A 17,239-nucleotide genomic window follows, 5' to 3' on the forward strand; every position below is an offset into this window, starting at 1 on the left:
ATTGGCAGAACCTCAATGGAGCCCAGGCACCAGTACAGGCTGCACTCAGCCCCCATCAAGAGCCTCCACCTGATTGCAAGCGTCTCAGACAATAGTGCGACAGATTTCAGAAGCCTTTATGACATCACCAAGACTTCAGCCAATAGCATGTTGGATTTCGCAAAACTTCCTGACATTGTCCAGGGTTTATCCAAGACTAAAGGTGCATCTGGAAGCCTTAGAACAGGGTGGGCAAAATATGACCTGCAGGCCAAATAAACATTTGGATCCAGCCCACTGCAGCCCCACACTCTGCTCTAACTGGCCAATGGGAGCTGTAGGTCTGTGCTTGTGGGCGTGGGCAGCACAGGGAGACCTGCCGCCCCCATCCTATCAAGGGGAGATCTCTACAGATACAAACTGGCTTCCCCTGCAGCTGGCCTCTTAAAGTGGCATGTGGGGCTGTGGTAGCCAAGGAGACTCCCAAGACTCCTGCTTGGCTGCCAGCTGGGAGAAGCTTAATCATGCCCAAGTTGCAGGCCACACCTTGCATGCTGATTCCTCCTACATGCCAACCCTGTCCTAGGTCACAGCCCCAACCTATAGCCAAGCTCCCTTCCAGACCCTGCACCCTCTCCTTCGCCCCAGCCCCAGATCAGAATCCTCTCCGGTACATAGACCATCTCAACCCCTCCATTAATATCAGAGAAAAGTGCAACCTCTGCCACTTACCCCATTCTCATAGTCCTCCCCCTCAACATAAATTATAGAGTACTCTGCCTTAGAATATCAACAAAGGACAAGTCAATGGCACAGAGGCTTTGGGAAGTTTTGATGATGTCTCCAAGAACTAAACCATTGCTCAGGCAGTTCTGAGAAGACTTTATGACATCACAATATATCAGCCAATGATGTGTTGGTCTTCGGAAGCCTGCGTGACAACACTGAAGCTTCAGCCAATAGGATAATGGTATTCAGAGACCTGCTGTCACTATAGTCTGGTTGATCCAGTCCAGGTAGTTGATGATCTTGGTGTAGAAGCCGAAGCTCTTGCCACAGGCCAGGCCCCAGGAGGTGATCCCGGTGCCTATCCAGCGCTCGCTCTCTGGGTCCTGCACAGTGAAGACACTCCCAGCGTCGCCCTGGCAGGTATCTTTCCCCCCAGTGGGTGAGCCAGCACAGAACATGTTCTCAGAGAACACCATGAGCTTCCCATTTACCTTCTGTCCCTGCAGCCATTTCTTGCAGGCTGCCTGGTTCCCCACTGGCAGTGAGACGTACTTCAGCTCGTTTGCGAGAAAGTTCTTCTCCACCCCAAAGCCGCTCACGTAGCCCATGTACCGGCTGGCATAGAAAGTGCTGTTGCTGACGTCTGGGAGGCAGACAGGCAGCAGGTTGGGGCCCAGGGGCACTGGATCCCGCAGCTCGATCAGTGCAATATCCCCATCAAAGTTGGTCTCATCATCAGGGTCGTAGGTGGGATGTACAAACACCCTGTGGATGGGGCGGTTACCCAGCTTGTGGATTTCATCCACCTTTGTGTGCCCAAGGAACACCTCAGCTTCCTCAGGCACCTCATCAGGGCTCTTCCTCTGAGTTGAGCTGATTTGTTTGGGGTAGATGACGTGGGCAGCTGTCAGGATCCAGCGGTCACCCAGCAGCGCCCCTCCCCCAAGCCCATGGATGTGTATCTTTGCTTGCCACGGGAAGCTGCCTGGTGGTGCGATGCTGCCACCGATGATCCGCTGGGTTCGAGTGATGGGCTTGTCTGGCTTCCCACACACTGGGGAGGGACAGGAACCAAACAGGCTGTTACAAACTCTCTTCTCCTGCTGCCCCTCTTCTCCCTGTACCTGTCAACCCCACTTCCCTGCGCTCACACTGGCCTTTCCATCTGGATTTCGCCTGTCTCCTGCACTGCCCCCCCACCCCCACACCATCTCCCATCACTGTCAGCTCCACTTCTTCATCTCTCGCTTGCTCTCTGCTTGTGCCCCTCACTCAGCGCTGCCCCGTAAGGGATGTAGGTGAGGGCAGAACTGTGGGGTGATCTCTGCTTACCTGGCAAACACACTGGGATGTTCTCCTGGCCATCTTGGTCCACCCAGGTGCCCTGAGCGGAGCAGGTGTATGTACCTGAGGGAAAGGAGAAGAAGATAATGAAACCCAGGGCTGCATGGAGCGACCCACAGGCACTGGGGGACCAGGGAGATAATTCCCTTCTCTAGGCACTGGAGCACCCACACTGGACATGTTCTGCTCAGCTGTGAGTCCCTCAGTATCGGGGGTATCACAGATCAGCCTGGAGGGAGCCGTCCCTCTCTGACCTCTCTGTCCCTCTCCATCCAGGGAGATGGTGACAAGCTGGAGGAGCTCAGAGAACCACAGACATGTACAGGGGACTGGAGGGATTGAGGGGCAGTCACTTGCTCATTGGAAGTGAGGTCATCCACTGATGGAATAATTTGAGTGCTGAAGAGAGCTGAGGGTGTGACTCCAGAAAACAAACAGAGATGAGTCTGGTGCTTGTGCTGCTTTGTTGGGGACTGGGAGATGTAGCTGGTTTGTTGCTGCTGGTGGCTGTTGCTGATTCGTCGTGCGTTGAAGGGTGTAGCTGGTTGGTCGGGGTTGGCGGATGTGGCTGGCTGGTTGGGGGCTGGCGCGAGTAGCTGACTGGTCAGATGCTGGTGGACGGAACTGGTTTATCTGACATCTCCATCCTGTTTGTGTACAACTAGGGTTCCTTGATGCCACATAGTATGCGACTGAGTTGTGAGAGAGGTGCAGAGCTAAATCCCCCTGGCCTGGACCAGGCATAGACAGAGAGCTCGGGAGGGGAGAGGGAAAATCGGGATCTCGGCAGGTCTGAGGGTTTCAAGCTTCTGACGAGGTTTATTGGAGGGTGGTAGGTGGGAATCGGCTGGGACCAGGCCAAGGCAAAAGAGCTCAAGTACCTTGCACCTGGATTATGAGCCTGGGGAGTTGTCTTGCAGGGAGGCAGGGCCCCATTCCCAGAGCACAGTGATAGGTGTCGTGGGACAGGAAAGTGGGAGGTTTCTAGCAAAGATTTACCCCCTACTCCCAGTTCTTACACCAAGATTCTCATTTCCCCCCATGTGGGGCTCAGGTGCTGAGTTTGAACACAGTATGAAACTCTTTAACCCCTCACTCCCCAAGTTCTGCCAGCAGCCAGTGCAGCAGTTCAGACAGGCCCCCTCCCTTCAAAGGTCAGGAGTCCCTCAGTCTCCCCCAGGGCCTGTGCACAGTCCAGTTTCCTTTGGCCAGACTCCTGGCATTACAGACTCAAAGCCGGATTACTCACCTCACATTCCCAGGTTTCACCCCTTCCTTCCAGAACTGCACTAATTCTGCCCAGCAGCAGCAGCCTTAAGGCAGCTTCTGCAGCTGGCCCTTTCTCAATTCACTTCTTCCAGCCCCCAGGAGGAAAGCTCAGTAGTCCCCGTTAGGAGAGAAGAGGATGAAAATACGCGGCCTCTTTCCCAGGGTTCATCCTGACCGGCTGGGAGAGAAGGGATCCCTGCCCCCACTCTGTGTGAGAAGTTTTTCTGATCCCAGGCAGGCCCTTGAAGAACTAGTCGTCTGTGTTTTCCCCAAACCCTATTCTCTGGGAGATACTTCCTTTCTGCTGTATCTGCCTTGGCCACTCCTAGTTCTTTAACTACTTTGAAACCCTGTGTCCCGAAGGATCCATGTCACGGAAGAGGGCCTGACCCGCACCTAGACTCTACATCCATTAAAGCAGACAGACCACCCTTGTTACGGGGATCTTCCCACCTCAGATTTCTATGGCTGTTCCCGCAGGGGGAAAGACTCACAGTTCCCTCTGTTGGTTTCCATGCTGTAATAAGGCTCGTTACACCGGTAGGTGATCACTGATTGGTAGTTGTTGTTCCTGTGTTCCTTGACATAACTGAAGGCCCCATTGGTCAGATTTTTGGGGTCACCACAGTTCACAACTAGAAAAGAGAACAAGGAAAGAAGTCAAGGGGGAGCCACAATGCTCATTGCAGCAAAGAAAATCTTGCTGGACTCAGCTGGAGCCCATGATGAGAGGGGAGGATGGGTCTGTTCGTGAGCTCCCTGGAGGGGTGTAGGCACAGTTCACACTTGGCAGAGCCTAGAGCTGCTTGGGAAATGGAAAAAAAGGCACACAAAATCTGACCTCTTTTTAAAATCTAGTGACGCATGATCAGCCTCTTCATCAGAAAGGGTTACACAGTTCAATAACTATTGTTACCGAAGTCGTAAAAATGTTGCAAATCCGCCCCCCTCTCAAAATAAGAACACCTTCCGAACTGAGAGCTGCAGTAGCTTTTGGGGTGGAAATGCTATTTCAATACTAAAAAAGATTTTATTTAAAAATATTGCCCAGTACAGTGGAAAGCATGCTGGCTGTGTGACACCTGAGTGTAATGATTTTGGGGAGGGTTGGACGCAATGTGAATCCTCAAAAGGCAAACAGGGTACTTGCAGTTAGGTATCGAGCCATGTTCTTCTTCACAAACACTGGGCCTGATTCTGTAGTCTCACAAGACTGGTGGGTTCAAGGCCTGGTTAAAGGTGGAAGTGGTGCTGTCAGGTGTGCCTGCGTATGTACAACCATCTGGGGCTGGAAAGTCAAGCCCTGCCTGTGCCTCGACTAGAAAGAAACATACTCTGTGTTCTTATAGCTAAACCACATTGCAAACTGGGCAAGAAAGAAAGTAGCTGGGATCACCCTTGTGTATACGCAGGACAATTTCTATTGGTTTGCTGCTTTCTGTCTCCTTTCAAATACCTTTAAGAAGAGGATCATTTTTATTGCTGTTCAGTGCTCCAGCAAGTGATGGTCACATTTCACATAATTACTGACAACTCCAGGTCAACTGAATAAACCTTTCCATTTACTGATCAGTCTGTCCTGGAGAGGGTGCCAGGTGTCCAGTATGGAACTGAACAGTCCAACATTTGGGCTCTCTGGCTTGTTAAAAAAACTCGAGGAATGCCAGACGCATAAATGCCCAGTATTTTAATTTTACAGTAATCCTTCACTGTGTGTGGCTTTGCGTTGCACGAAACTCGCTTTAACACCAGTTTCACACAAAGTAAAGTTGGCGGAGTCTCCCCTTGCCTTGCTTCCCACAGCTGCGGGCAGCCCGGTGGGCTATCCCTCCCCATCCCCCATCCCCCTGCTTCCAAGAGTGGCGCCGCTTGACAACCACCCCTGTTCACTCCTGTTAAATCCCTCACCGGCTCAAACCCCCAACTTCCCTTGCCCCTTGGCCCTGGCTCACCTCCCCCAGCTGGGGCTCCCCTCTCACCCCCACAGAGCCGGACCCCACCCAACCTCTGTGCAGCCCCACCTCACTTCCCTGCTGTGTGGCTGGCTTAGCATAAGGGGGCTACAACCACCCACAAGCACCCCACCCCGCTGCACCCCCTTTCAGTTGCTCCCGCACCTGGCTCCTCCACGCGCCCCAGTTTGCGCGGGCTTGTGGGACTCTGGCTCAAACCCGCACACAGGGCTCCCTCTTCACGCCCTGGCTGAACTGCACCCTCCCACCCCAATGCAGCCCTAACCCACCCCAGGCTTAACCCCCCTCCTCTCCCGGACTCCAACCCATCCTCAAGTCCTCCCCGACTTGTGTGAAATTCAAGGTATGAGAGGACCGCATGGAACGCAACGCTCGCGTATCTCGCGGGATTCCTACGCTGAAGGTCTCCACCAGTGGAGGGGCGGGGCCTTTCTGAAAACGCACAGCTCTATGATTGGCCTCACCATACATTGCCCCGCCCCGCTGTCAGTGCTGCGTCAGACTTGGGGGGAAAGCTCACGGTCTTGTCCCTCCCTCTTCTGGGATTGGTGTTGGGCGTCTTCACCACGTGCTTCCTTTGGTGATTGGCGGTAAGGCTCCCCTGAGTGCCCCCGCCCCCCCGCGTGGGAGTATTGGCGTGGGCGGGATGCGTGTCTCTTCACGGCCTCTCAAGACAACTATGATTGGTCGCCGGCTGCCTTGTCCCTGCCCCTATTCTGCCGGGCTCTGTGATTGGGCGGCGGGCAATCCGGTGATGGGGTGAAATAGTGGGTGTGGTGGAACCGAAGGCCACCTCTTAGCATGTGCAGAGGGCGAGCTTGTGAATCTCTCACATAACTTATAACTCACTGCTCTCGGCCGCTGTCGCTCTGCATCAAGTCTTGGGAATCCCTCGCTGGCCCGTTCCCATCCCTGCTGGGGGAGGAGCTGGCTGCTCACCCATTCCATCCCCTGAAGATCAGAATTTTCATGAAAATACACCTCCAACTTGATGCGCAACAATGCCCAAAACTAGAAAGAGAGAAATTTGCCAGTATAATTTAAACTGGGAAACTAAATTTACTTGGGTTGTTGTGGACCATAATGGCAAAACTAAAACTACAGTCGGATGGAAAATGTGCAATACAGCCTTTATGGTAGCATACGATGGCATTAAATCATTAACACAACAGGCTAACTCTCAGAAATATTGAAAACTGTGCAAGCTGCTGCTTCTTCTCAGAGAATCAGTTCCTTCTTCATCATCAAAGACAATTCACAGAGTGAAAAAGTAACTGTTGCTGAATTGACACACATGTATCGTGGAGTAAAGCATCACATTTCTTTTCTTGCTCAAGACTGCAGCATCAAAGTGATGAACCAAATAACTGAAGACTCTGAAATTGTCAAGACAATGACAGCTGGACTCACAAAAGCTCTTGCTATTGCCAATAATCTCTTATTTCTTTTCTCAATCAAATTGCTTTTAAATGATTTGAAGAATGGCATTCCCTTTTCCATTGCTACCGACGCACCCAACAAAGCAAACTGAAAATTGTTTCCTGTTGCTGTACAGTATTTCACCCCTTGATGACTTTGTTTCAAAAGTTTATATTTTTATGAAAATTCATTTGAAGATTCCCAATCCATTAAAGATCAACTGTGTTGTGTGCTGAGTGAGAAAAGACGAACATTGACAAGTGTATCACCATATGGAGCAGACAATGTTTCAGTTAACTATGGCGTTAATAATTCAAGTTTTGTAAATTTAGCACAAAAGAATGAAAATACTATTGCAGCTCATTGCAATAATCACATTTTACACAACTGTGCAAAAAATGCTTTGAAGGTTTTGTCCTTTGATATCGAAACCTTAGTCTTAAAAGTGTTTGCAGAATTTTCTAATTCAGCGGAAAAACGAGAACAGTTGAAATGCTTCTTTGAATTTCGCAAGTCTGAGTTCCACAAAGTCATCAGTCATGTTCCGACTGAGTGGCTTAGTTTGTTTAATGCAGTCGATTGATTGTTACTGAACTGGCAGCCACTCAAAGCTTATTTTCTTTCACTTGGCTCTGAGGATTGTCATATTGCAATATGGAATATTGTTTCTGATCAGCAAGATGGAAGGGCAAGCGATGACCAACATTGTCAGAGCTTTACCTTTTTTTCACTTGCTTTTTCATGTCATTATTCCAAGATACATTGCTCAAACTGGAAAAATCAGTCTGTACTTCCTTGTGATATATATTTATTCATGGAAAATTTCCATAATTCTTTGCAAAAAAAATTGCTGAGAAATATTTTTATCATGAAAGTCACATTTGCATTGTGCACTTCATGGATAAATTTACAGAAGAAGGACTGGATGGTGTACACAAGAGCCCTCAGTTACCTAGAGGAGTGGTTTCCTTTCCATAATTCGATATATTGTGCTTTGAGTGTTTTAAACCTGGGAAATCAAAATGCGTCTCCATCATTCAGTGAAGTTATAGGAATTTGGATGTTATCACCTTAGAAAAGAGATTTTCTTTCTAATTCTCTGTTTCACAACGTTCATGCTTTGGATGCAGTATTTCTTTCCCTTCAGAGCACAAAGTCCCTAGATAAATGGAAGCATTTCTTCAGTAAAGAATCAGCTCCAAATTTGTTGAAATTTTTTCAGTACTGTACATCGATTCCTGCCTCGAATGTGGGCACAGAAAGAATTTTGAGTGTAATGAACAATGTACAGACCGATTAGAGAAAAAGATTGTTTGTGGAATTGGCGCAAAGTGAATTTTGCACTTTCTTCAAGATTCTGTACAGTTGTTTTGAAGTAAAAGAGGCATTTTTGAAAAATAAAAAACTTATAAAAGCTGCACAATACAGTTTGAAATATAGCAAATCTCGTACATCGTAAACCACATCCAATTCATTTTATTATTGTTCAATATTCAATTTTTAAATATTTCATATGACAGTCATATTTTTTGTAATGTGGCCCTCACTAATTTCTGGAGGCCTCATTATAATTTTTTTTAAGTGTATGTTATATTGACCTGAATGTAGTTACATAAAAAAACTTTTTGTGTACTTCTCAGGCACAAAAGCTGACATAAAATTGTGTTTGTCATTGTGGTTTTTTTGTTATGTCTTTGCTTTTTTTGTCTTAATAAGTGTAGCTTTAATAGATCATCTCCTGTTCTGTTGTTTTTTAAAGTCAATAATTATTTTACATTTTTTTCTATTGTGATCTGGTAAAGAACTGGATAGTTTCACAGCACCGAATTGGATGGAATTTTGTGCACTTTATGTAATTTTGTTCAAATAAAACTTAAATGCGGATAAAAATGATTTTATTTCAATAATACCTAAATGTTTTCAATATTGTCTGTAAATCGGTTGCAATATTATTTTCCACTTAAAGTGTATTATCCATATAATTAACTGATTTTATAACTCATCTAATAAACCAATTTGCAAGTAATTAAGAAAATACATTTTTTTCACTCCCACATCCTCACCCACCCCGCTGCTTGTGTCCAGTATTTTTGTGGAGGACATCTGGCAACCGCAGTCCTGGGGAAATAAAAATTCTAGTGTCTTATGTAGAAATACTACTGTAAACTTATTCAAAGTTCACAGTAACACAATCATGCAGTTTAGAGTTAATAGACTTCACAAAGCAAGTTTAATAATTCCTTTTGGAGTTCAGGGGATTGTGTGTGTGGTGTGGGGATTCCAGATGCTAAGAATAAGGTTACAGAAGTGATTCATAGTTGACATGTCTGTGAACAGCAGCTGGGGAAGGGGAGTCACATTGCTACATAATTTTCCATTTTAAAGCACGAGTAAGAATAACGTGTGTAAACACCAACTCCTTATCTTTTCTGTTTTCCAAAATTTGCTTTGTAAAATTTCTTTACACAAGTTACATGGCAGAGATGCTGCACAGAGGCACACTCATCCAGCTCCACAGGGATGGGGTGCTGGCCAAGGGAAAGAAAGGGTTAAACCCAATTGAACTCGCTGTATTGGCAGTGCTGCAGGACTGCAACCGTCCTGAGGCCTCTGCCTGCTGGGGATGGGGCCCAGGACTCCTGTGCATCCTCCTCCAGGGCATAGTGCCTTCACACTCACCCACAGGTCGGTAATAGGCCAGGAAGCCCTTGTAGGGGGTGATGGTGCCGTTCTCCTCATTGGAGCTGTCCGAGTGGAACACCAGCTCCATCCGGTTCCCTTTGGAGAAAAAGTCCCCGCTTCCCGGGTGGGTGCCTTTGTTTGAGCCTTGCTGGCCACAGAACTGTTTGTCTTTCTCAACTGCTGTGATCTGTAAAGGAGAAAGGGGGAGGGGAAATCAAGGAACTTGTGGAATTTAACCTGCTGTGTGTGTCACCATTGCCTGGTCTGGGAATCTCCCACCCCCTCCCTCTCCTCTGCTCCAAGGTTCCCATCTCCCTCCCCTCCCCAGAGCACCCCAGGTCTCTGCTGTACACACGTTGACATAGTCTTTCATGCAGGATGCTGACGGCTCCAGATCAAAATGCCAGAAGTTCAGCTTCACCCTTAATCCCTTTGGGACTACAATTTCCCTCTTAATCGTGTTGTTGTTGGGGTACGGCTGGGGGTAATTGGGGGATGTGATCTTCCCGAAAAGCTTCCCTGGGCTGGGGCTGGATCTGAGCAGTCCAAAGAGGAGAGACCCCCAGAGGAGGAGCCGGGCCAGCCTGTGAACACAATGTGCATGGGGGAGGGGTTGAGTGACATTAAACACACAAACAACAAGTGTCAGAGAGCCCCCGCAGACATGGAAGAGACCCAAGAGCCAGTCAGGTACAAGCTGGCACCTGGCACTAGCCAAGGATTTGACTCTCTCAGACCAGGAGGCCATTTTGAGGGGCACTAGGCGCAAGCTCTGGGGCTCTGGCTGTTTGTTACCCACCAGCCACGGAGCCGGGTCTCCTGGAACCGGAGGAAGGAACAGCAAAAGCTCTGGCTTTATGGGCTCCGAAGGATCCCTCCCTCCCCCCACCCCCGTTGCCTTGGGCCACCTGGTTCAGCTTTTGTTTGTCACACCAGGACTTAGCCCAGCTCAGCAGTACCAGGTTCAAAGGTTCTCAGCGTGGTGGGAGTGACCCCAGCCATGTCTGGGCCCCTCTCCTGCGACCCCCTGCTGAGGAGGACTTGGGGAAGGGGAGTTGTGCGCTGGCTGGCTGTTAACCTCTCCTTCCCTCCCGGGTGTGCGCTGGAGATCTGGGTGGGTTAGCTGCCCCCTCCCATCCTGTTCTGGGGGTTCTCGGGTCTGGGGCCATTTCGCAACTCCAAGTCCAATCTCACTCACTCCCCTTCCCAGGAAGGAGATCAGCTGGGGGGCTCACAAGCTGCACCTCTTCCAACAGGAGGTTTCCAATGGGGTCATCATGGGACATGGACTTAACCCCTTTGGGCTCTCATCCTTCCCTAGGGAGTGGGGCTTTTCAGTCATCTGCCCCCAATAAAGGTCCCTCCCCAGACTGGCACCACTCACATGGTCTGAGTGTTGTTGTCTGTGCGTGTTTCTCTCTCTGTCTCTCCGGGCGATCTAACTGGGGCTTGCGAATTGCAACCAGATGCAAACTCCGAACCCTGCCAGATGTAATTCTGTGAGGGTGGAGAGTGGTCATGGGTGGAGAGTTGGCTTGCAAAGCAATTGGCATCATGACTGGGCTTCAGCAGTCCACGTTCTGCTGCCCTCTGCTGTCCTCTCGCAAGAACTGTGGCCTGGCCCCTTTTTTTTCAGCTCAAATCCAGCAGAGTTCGTTCGGCACATTGTTGTGTGGGTGCGCGACTGTGTACGTGTATATGAGAGCACACTCATGCCCCCATGGTCACGGGCCATTTTCAGGCAGATTTGTTTTTAGATAAGTCTGGAGCATTCTTCTGGTAAGGCTAGAAATTTTCTCAACCAAATTAAAAAATAGCTACTTTTTACCTTCGAAATATCAACAATGGCGAGTCTTTGTCTTACTGTTTTGCTGAAGAACTCAGAGACATAAATCAGCAGCTGCCTTGGGGAGGAAGCAGGAGTGTTAAATCCTTAACAAAGAGCTTTCTTTCAGCTGGCCTCACAGTTAGTTCTACAGTTGTCTGTAGAGTCTTCAAAGGGAAACAGAGTTGACCAGACCTGAGTTGTGAATGGGAAAAGAAACAGAAAACAAACCAGTTTTCAGGCTTGCTTTGGACAGAAGGGGAATCTGCACTAAACAGCTGTCTGGGCAGGAGGTGTACACAAGGTTAAGCTACTCAAGCTTCTGCCTGGAAAAACTGTATAATTGCAGCACGATAAAACGCCCACAGTGGCACAGAGAGACACAGAGCTTTCTGCGCCGGGGCTACAGGGCCAGTACCGGCCCCCCGGTATATGACAGAGTTGCGGTGCTCCTCTTGCTGTGTCCCACAATCAGACCCATGGATGGGGAGGGGAGTGGCAAGGTGGGCAGCTGCCCTGGGGCCGGGTGATAGTAGCCAGGGTGGCTGGGAACCTTGAGCTCTTTAGGTCACTGCTGGAGCCCCACATGGTGCGCTCTGGGTGGCACTGAGAGCTGACTGGGGTAGGGCAGCACGCTCCAGGTGGCACCAGTGGCTGTGGCCCTGCTCTTTCTGGGGGCACAGAGATGCCCCCCTCATCTTGCTCATGGCACAGCAAATCTGCCGCTGCACTAACTACGAGCCCTGTTCCCACCTCTCTGGTGAGTGGTTTGAACTCTCCTGCCCTCCTCTCAGGTGAGTGTCAGCCCCCCCATTACTTCTCTTGGGAACTTTGAAAAGCTTCTCCCTGTTTGCTCAGTGACCCACCGAGCGCTTCCAGCGCATCCTGCTGGGTGACTGCGGCTGTGACACGCACCAGGCGATCCCCCACTAGGGGCAGTGCTGAGGTGCTGGACCTCATTAGCATTTATGCAGAGGAGATTGTCCAGGCCCAGCAGTGCTTCAGCTGTAGGAATTATAATACCTGAGGACAGCCATCACGCTTCACGTTAGGAAAGGGCCACTGCAGGACAGTAGGAAACGTGCAACATAACAAGAGGAAGACAATCCCCACAGACCCCACTTCATTGCACTGCCCCACTTGATCTTTCTCAGGAACCCACCAGTCTCAGAAACATTCAGTCTAGTGTGACCCAAATTCTCACGTGTGCTCAATGGCCATCTGTGCCCTTTGTAACCTAGGCAACCAGATGACACCTTTCTGCCCAAGGGTACTGAGGGAATTGGCAGATGTCCTTGCTGAACCTTTAGCCATTATCTTTGAAGACTCTTGGAGATGGGGAGAGATCCCACATGACTGGAAAAAGGCAAATGTAGTGCCCATCATTACAAAAGGAAAGAAGGACAATCCAGGGAGCTATAGACCAGTCAGCCTTCGCTCAGTCTCTGGGAAAATAATGGAGGCGATCCTCAAGGAATCCATTTTGGAGCACTTGGAAGAGGAGAAAGTAGTCAAGAGTAGCCAAAACGCATTCAACAAGGGGAAGTCATGCCTGACCAATCTGATTAACTCCTATGATGAGGTAATGGGATATGTGGACATGGGGAAGTGAGTGGATGTGATACACCTTGACTTTATCAAAGCTTTTGGTACAGTCTCCCACAATATTCTTGCCCACAGGTTGAGAAAGTATGGATTGGATCCATGGGCTATAGGATGGATAGAAAGCTGGCTTCACAGTTGGGCACAATGAGTAGTGGTCAATGGCTCAATATCTAGATGGCAGTTGGTTTCAAGCAGAGTGGTCCAAGGCTCGGTTCTGGGGCCGAGGTTGTTCACCATCTTTATTAATGTCCTGGATGAGGGACTGGATTGCACCATCAGCAAGTTTGCGAATGACACAAAGCTAGTGGTAGAGGTAGATACATTGAAGGATAGAGATTGGATCCAGAGTGACCTGGATAAATTGTAGGATTGGGCCAAAAGAATTGTGATGTGGTTCAAGAAGGAGAAGTGTACAGTCCTGCACTTGGGACGGAAGAATCCCAAGCATTGTAATAAGCTGTGGACTGACTGGCTAAGCAGCAGTACATCAGAAAGGGACCTAAAGGTTCTAGTGGATGAAAGGCTAGATATGAGTAAACAGTGTGCCCTTGTAGCCAAGAAGGCTAATGACATATTAGGATGCATTAGGAAGAGCATTGTGAGCAGATCTAGAGAAGTGGTTATTCCCCTCTGTTTGGCACTGGTGAGGCCACATCTGGAGTATTGTGTCCAGTTTTGGGCTTCACAGTATAAAAAGGATGTGGATGTGCTGGAGCAGGTTCAGTGGAGGGCAACAAAAATGATTAAGGGGCTGAGGCATATAACCTATAAGGAGGGGCTGAGGGATTTGGGTTTGTTTAGTTTCCAGAAGAGAAGACTCAGGGGTGATTTAACAGCAGCCTTCAACTTCCTTAAGGGGTTCTCTAAAGAGGACGGAGAGAAATTGTTCTCAGTGATGACAGATGGCAGAACAAGGAGCAATGGTCTGAAGTTTCAGAAAGAGAGGTGGAGGTTGGATATTAGCAAAAATTAATTCACCAGAAGGGAGGTGAAGCACTGGAATGCATTGCCTAGAGAGGTGGTGGATTTTCCATCCCTAGAGATTTTTAAGTCCCGGCTTGGCAAGGTCCTGGCTGGGATGACTTAGTTGGGGTTGATCTTGCTTCAAGCAGATGGCTGGTGTAGATGACCTCTTGAGGTCCCTTCCATCCCTATCATTCTAAGAAAATGTATGGGCCAGCCCCCGTGCTGGCCAGGGGAAGGGCTGGGCCTAACAGGGTGTGGGAGGGGAGCTTCCATTGAGAGGAGCTGAACTGTGCCCCATGCTGGCTCGAGAAAGGTCTGGGGATGGCAGTGTGAGTGGAGGCTGCGCTGGGTGTCTGGGCTGGGCCTTGTGGTAGTGGGTGGGCTGGGCAGAAGGTGGCACAGTGTGTGGGGCTCTGTCGGTGGGGCTAGGCCAGGCCTTGCGCCGGCAAGGGGAGGGTCTGGGGTTGGCAGGGTGTTGGAGGGGGTTTCCATTGTGGTGGCTGGACAGGGCCCCATGCTGGCTGGGGAAGGGTGTGGGGCTGGAAGGTTGAGGGGTGGCTCCTTTGGTGGGCTGGGCTGGGTCTTTTGCTGGGTGGGGCAGGATCTGGCATGGTGTTGGGGGGGCTCAGTCATGGAGGCAGGCCAGGCCTTGTGCTGGCCAGGGAAGGGTCTGGGGCTCCCACAGTGGGGGTAGGCAGGTGCTCTGTTGGGGTGGATGGGTCAGGACCTGCGTTTTGTGTGTGAAACAGTGGGGCTGGCCCAGGGAGGAGGGGTAACATGGTAGAACCTTGCCTGGACAGACAAACAGATGGACACAGCTCAAATAGTACATATAATTAGTAAGAAATAGCGGGGCTGGGGGCTAAGAAAACAGGCCCTTGTTTTGAAATACAATGTTGGCTGCTCTGGCTGCAGCTGTCAATATTGCTGTTGTTAGTGAGGTCTGAGCCTGTTTCCTTCAAGCCAAAATAAGAGAAATGCCCAGAGAGGACCGAGAAGAACAGCAAAGCTAGAAAATGCTGTTTCTGTCTCTAGGCTCCCACTTGCAACCTCGCTACGGAGAACACACTGCTGGTGAAGGGTCTTAACAGCCATGACAAGACCTGACACAGGTACACTGCCATCATTCAGGCTGCATAGGCCATTGCTTTTATCAGCCTCTGGGGTCAGGTGCTCACAGCCGTGTTGTGTAAGAGATGGTCCTGCCAGCACACCCAGTCAGTCAGTAAACAGAAGGCAATTCAGAGTGCTGGGCAAGAGATGAGAAGGCAGTGAGAGCAAGGTATAGCACAGGGAGGGAGCAACCGTAGGCCACCAAGGGTCACGGTGCAAGTGTAGCTCAGGCCTTAGCTGCCTCCGTGTGGTGGCAAAGTAATTGGTTCCCTGTCTCTGGCCGGGTGCAGACAGGAGGCCTCTCAGGATCAGGATGGTGACAGCTCAGCAATGGCCGAGTGGATCCCCAGGTGGGCGGTAGGCAGGTGGCAGCCAGAATGGTGCAGCTCGTTGCTCTAAACCCACCCAGCGCCAGAGGTCCCAGAGACAGGGCCAGCGGGCAGGACTGGGGTCACCAGGCAGGCTGGGCCAGGGCTCTGAGGTGGTACGGCGCATCCACTCTCTCAGGTGCTTGGCTGGCAGATCCCTACTGAGGTGTCCAGGGTCTGATGGATCCTCCTCTGTGGGGCGAGGAAGGAATTTTCTCCTGGGGGTGGGGGAGGCCGTCAGCTGCAGGGCACGCGAGTCACTTGTGGGAACCGGCTGTGTGAATCTGTACATGTCACCTGGTCAGTTCCTGGCACTGTGCCAGTCTCAGGCCACCACGCTCGCCTAGTCTGCAGAAAACTGAATACCTTCCTCCTAACCCCCACTTCTCCGAGGCCTCATCCCCGCTCACTCCTCCCTGCTCCTTGTCCACAGACTCCTCCCACACCTGCTTACTCCTCACTTCCCTGGGCGGCCGCAGGGCTCGGGGTGTGGAGGGAGTGAGGGCTCTGGCTGGGGATGCTGGCTCTGGGGTGGGGCTGGGGATTAAGGGTTTGGGATGTGAGAGAGACGTCTGGGTGCAGGTGGGAAGGAAAGGGTGGGGGCTCCCAGCGGGGGCAGGAGGGTTGATTCTAGGGGGGTAAGGGCTGTGTGCTGGAGGTGTGGGCTCTGGGGTGAGGTGCTCTGCTGGTGCTTGGGGTGAGAGCACAGCATTGGCCCTCCCGGCCGCTCCTCCACCTGTGAGCCAGAGGGACGTGTCATCACTTCCTGGCAGCCACACAGAGCTGGGCATGGAGCCTGCCTGGAGCACTGGCGCTGCAGCCAACCAGAGTTTTGGTGGTCAACTGACCAGAGCCATCAGGGTGTGATTTCAACAGAGTGTTTGTCCAGGACAAAACCTGGGTGCCCACAGCCCTACTCCAGAGGTGGCTGCGTTTCAGTCTGGCTGACACAATATCTGTACAGACACAGCCTGCAAGTAGCTGGAAGAGCCTGCTGTGGGGAAGATGCTTTTAGTTATTAAGAAATGGAGGTGCAAGTGGGAGTGGGTGTCAACGGGATAAATCCATCTGTTGCCCATTGCAGTGACTTTAATATTGGCAGAACCTCAATGGAGCCCAGGCACCAGTACAGGCTGCACTCAGCCCCCATCAAGAGCCTCCACCTGATTGCAAGCGTCTCAGACAATAGTGCGACAGATTTCAGAAGCCTTTATGACATCACCAAGACTTCAGCCAATAGCATGTTGGATTTCGCAAAACTTCCTGACATTGTCCAGGGTTTATCCAAGACTAAAGGTGCATCTGGAAGCCTTAGAACAGGGTGGGCAAAATATGACCTGCAGGCCAAATAAACATTTGGATCCAGCCCACTGCAGCCCCACACTCTGCTCTAACTGGCCAATGGGAGCTGTAGGTCTGTGCTTGTGGGCGTGGGCAGCACAGGGAGACCTGCCGCCCCCATCCTATCAAGGGGAGATCTCTACAGATACAAACTGGCTTCCCCTGCAGCTGGCCTCTTAAAGTGGCATGTGGGGCTGTGGTAGCCAAGGAGACTCCCAAGACTCCTGCTTGGCTGCCAGCTGGGAGAAGCTTAATCATGCCCAAGTTGCAGGCCACACCTTGCACGCTGATTCCTCCTACATGCCAACCCTGTCCTAGGTCACAGCCCCAACCTATAGCCAAGCTCCCTTCCAGACCCTGCACCCTCTCCTTCGCCCCAGCCCCAGATCAGAATCCTCTCCGGTACATAGACCATCTCAACCCCTCCATTAATATCAGAGAAAAGTGCAACCTCTGCCACTTACCCCATTCTCATAGTCCTCCCCCTCAACATAAATTATAGAGTACTCTGCCTTAGAATATCAACAAAGGACAAGTCAATGGCACAGAGGCTTTGGGAAGTTTTGATGATGTCTCCAAGAACTAAACCATTGCTCAGGCAGTTCTGAGAAGACTTTATGACATCA

The 17,239-nt window shown here is 50.5% G+C and overlaps 1 protein-coding gene across 1 annotated transcript; it reads right to left on the reverse strand.

The window, feature by feature from the left end:
- Positions 1-841: 841 nt before the first annotated feature.
- Positions 842-10,849, reverse strand: LOC142007086 (complement C1r subcomponent-like). Its single transcript, XM_074983620.1, has 6 exons — positions 10,780-10,849; positions 9,751-9,979; positions 9,393-9,582; positions 3,816-3,956; positions 2,041-2,115; positions 842-1,762 (listed from the first exon to the last, which is right to left on the reverse strand). Coding segments are annotated over exons 1-6 (1,446 nt in total). The 5' UTR covers positions 10,782-10,849; the 3' UTR covers positions 842-953.
- Positions 10,850-17,239: the final 6,390 nt, after the last annotated feature.

Source organism: Carettochelys insculpta, chromosome 1 (assembly GCF_033958435.1).
Source record: "Carettochelys insculpta isolate YL-2023 chromosome 1, ASM3395843v1, whole genome shotgun sequence".
In the NCBI taxonomy this organism is placed as follows: Eukaryota; Metazoa; Chordata; order Testudines; family Carettochelyidae; genus Carettochelys; species Carettochelys insculpta.

What these genes read in the sequence shown, in the direction of transcription:
- LOC142007086 (XM_074983620.1), bottom strand. An exon ending in GGCCTATTACCGACCTGTGG is followed by an intron (nt 3,957 to 9,392) that starts GTGAGTGTGAAG and finishes TCTCTTTTCTAG; the next exon opens with TTGTGAACTGTGGTGACCCC. An exon ending in GGAAACCAACAGAGGGAACT is followed by an intron (nt 2,116 to 3,815) that starts GTGAGTCTTTCC and finishes CCTTTCCCTCAG; the next exon opens with GTACATACACCTGCTCCGCT.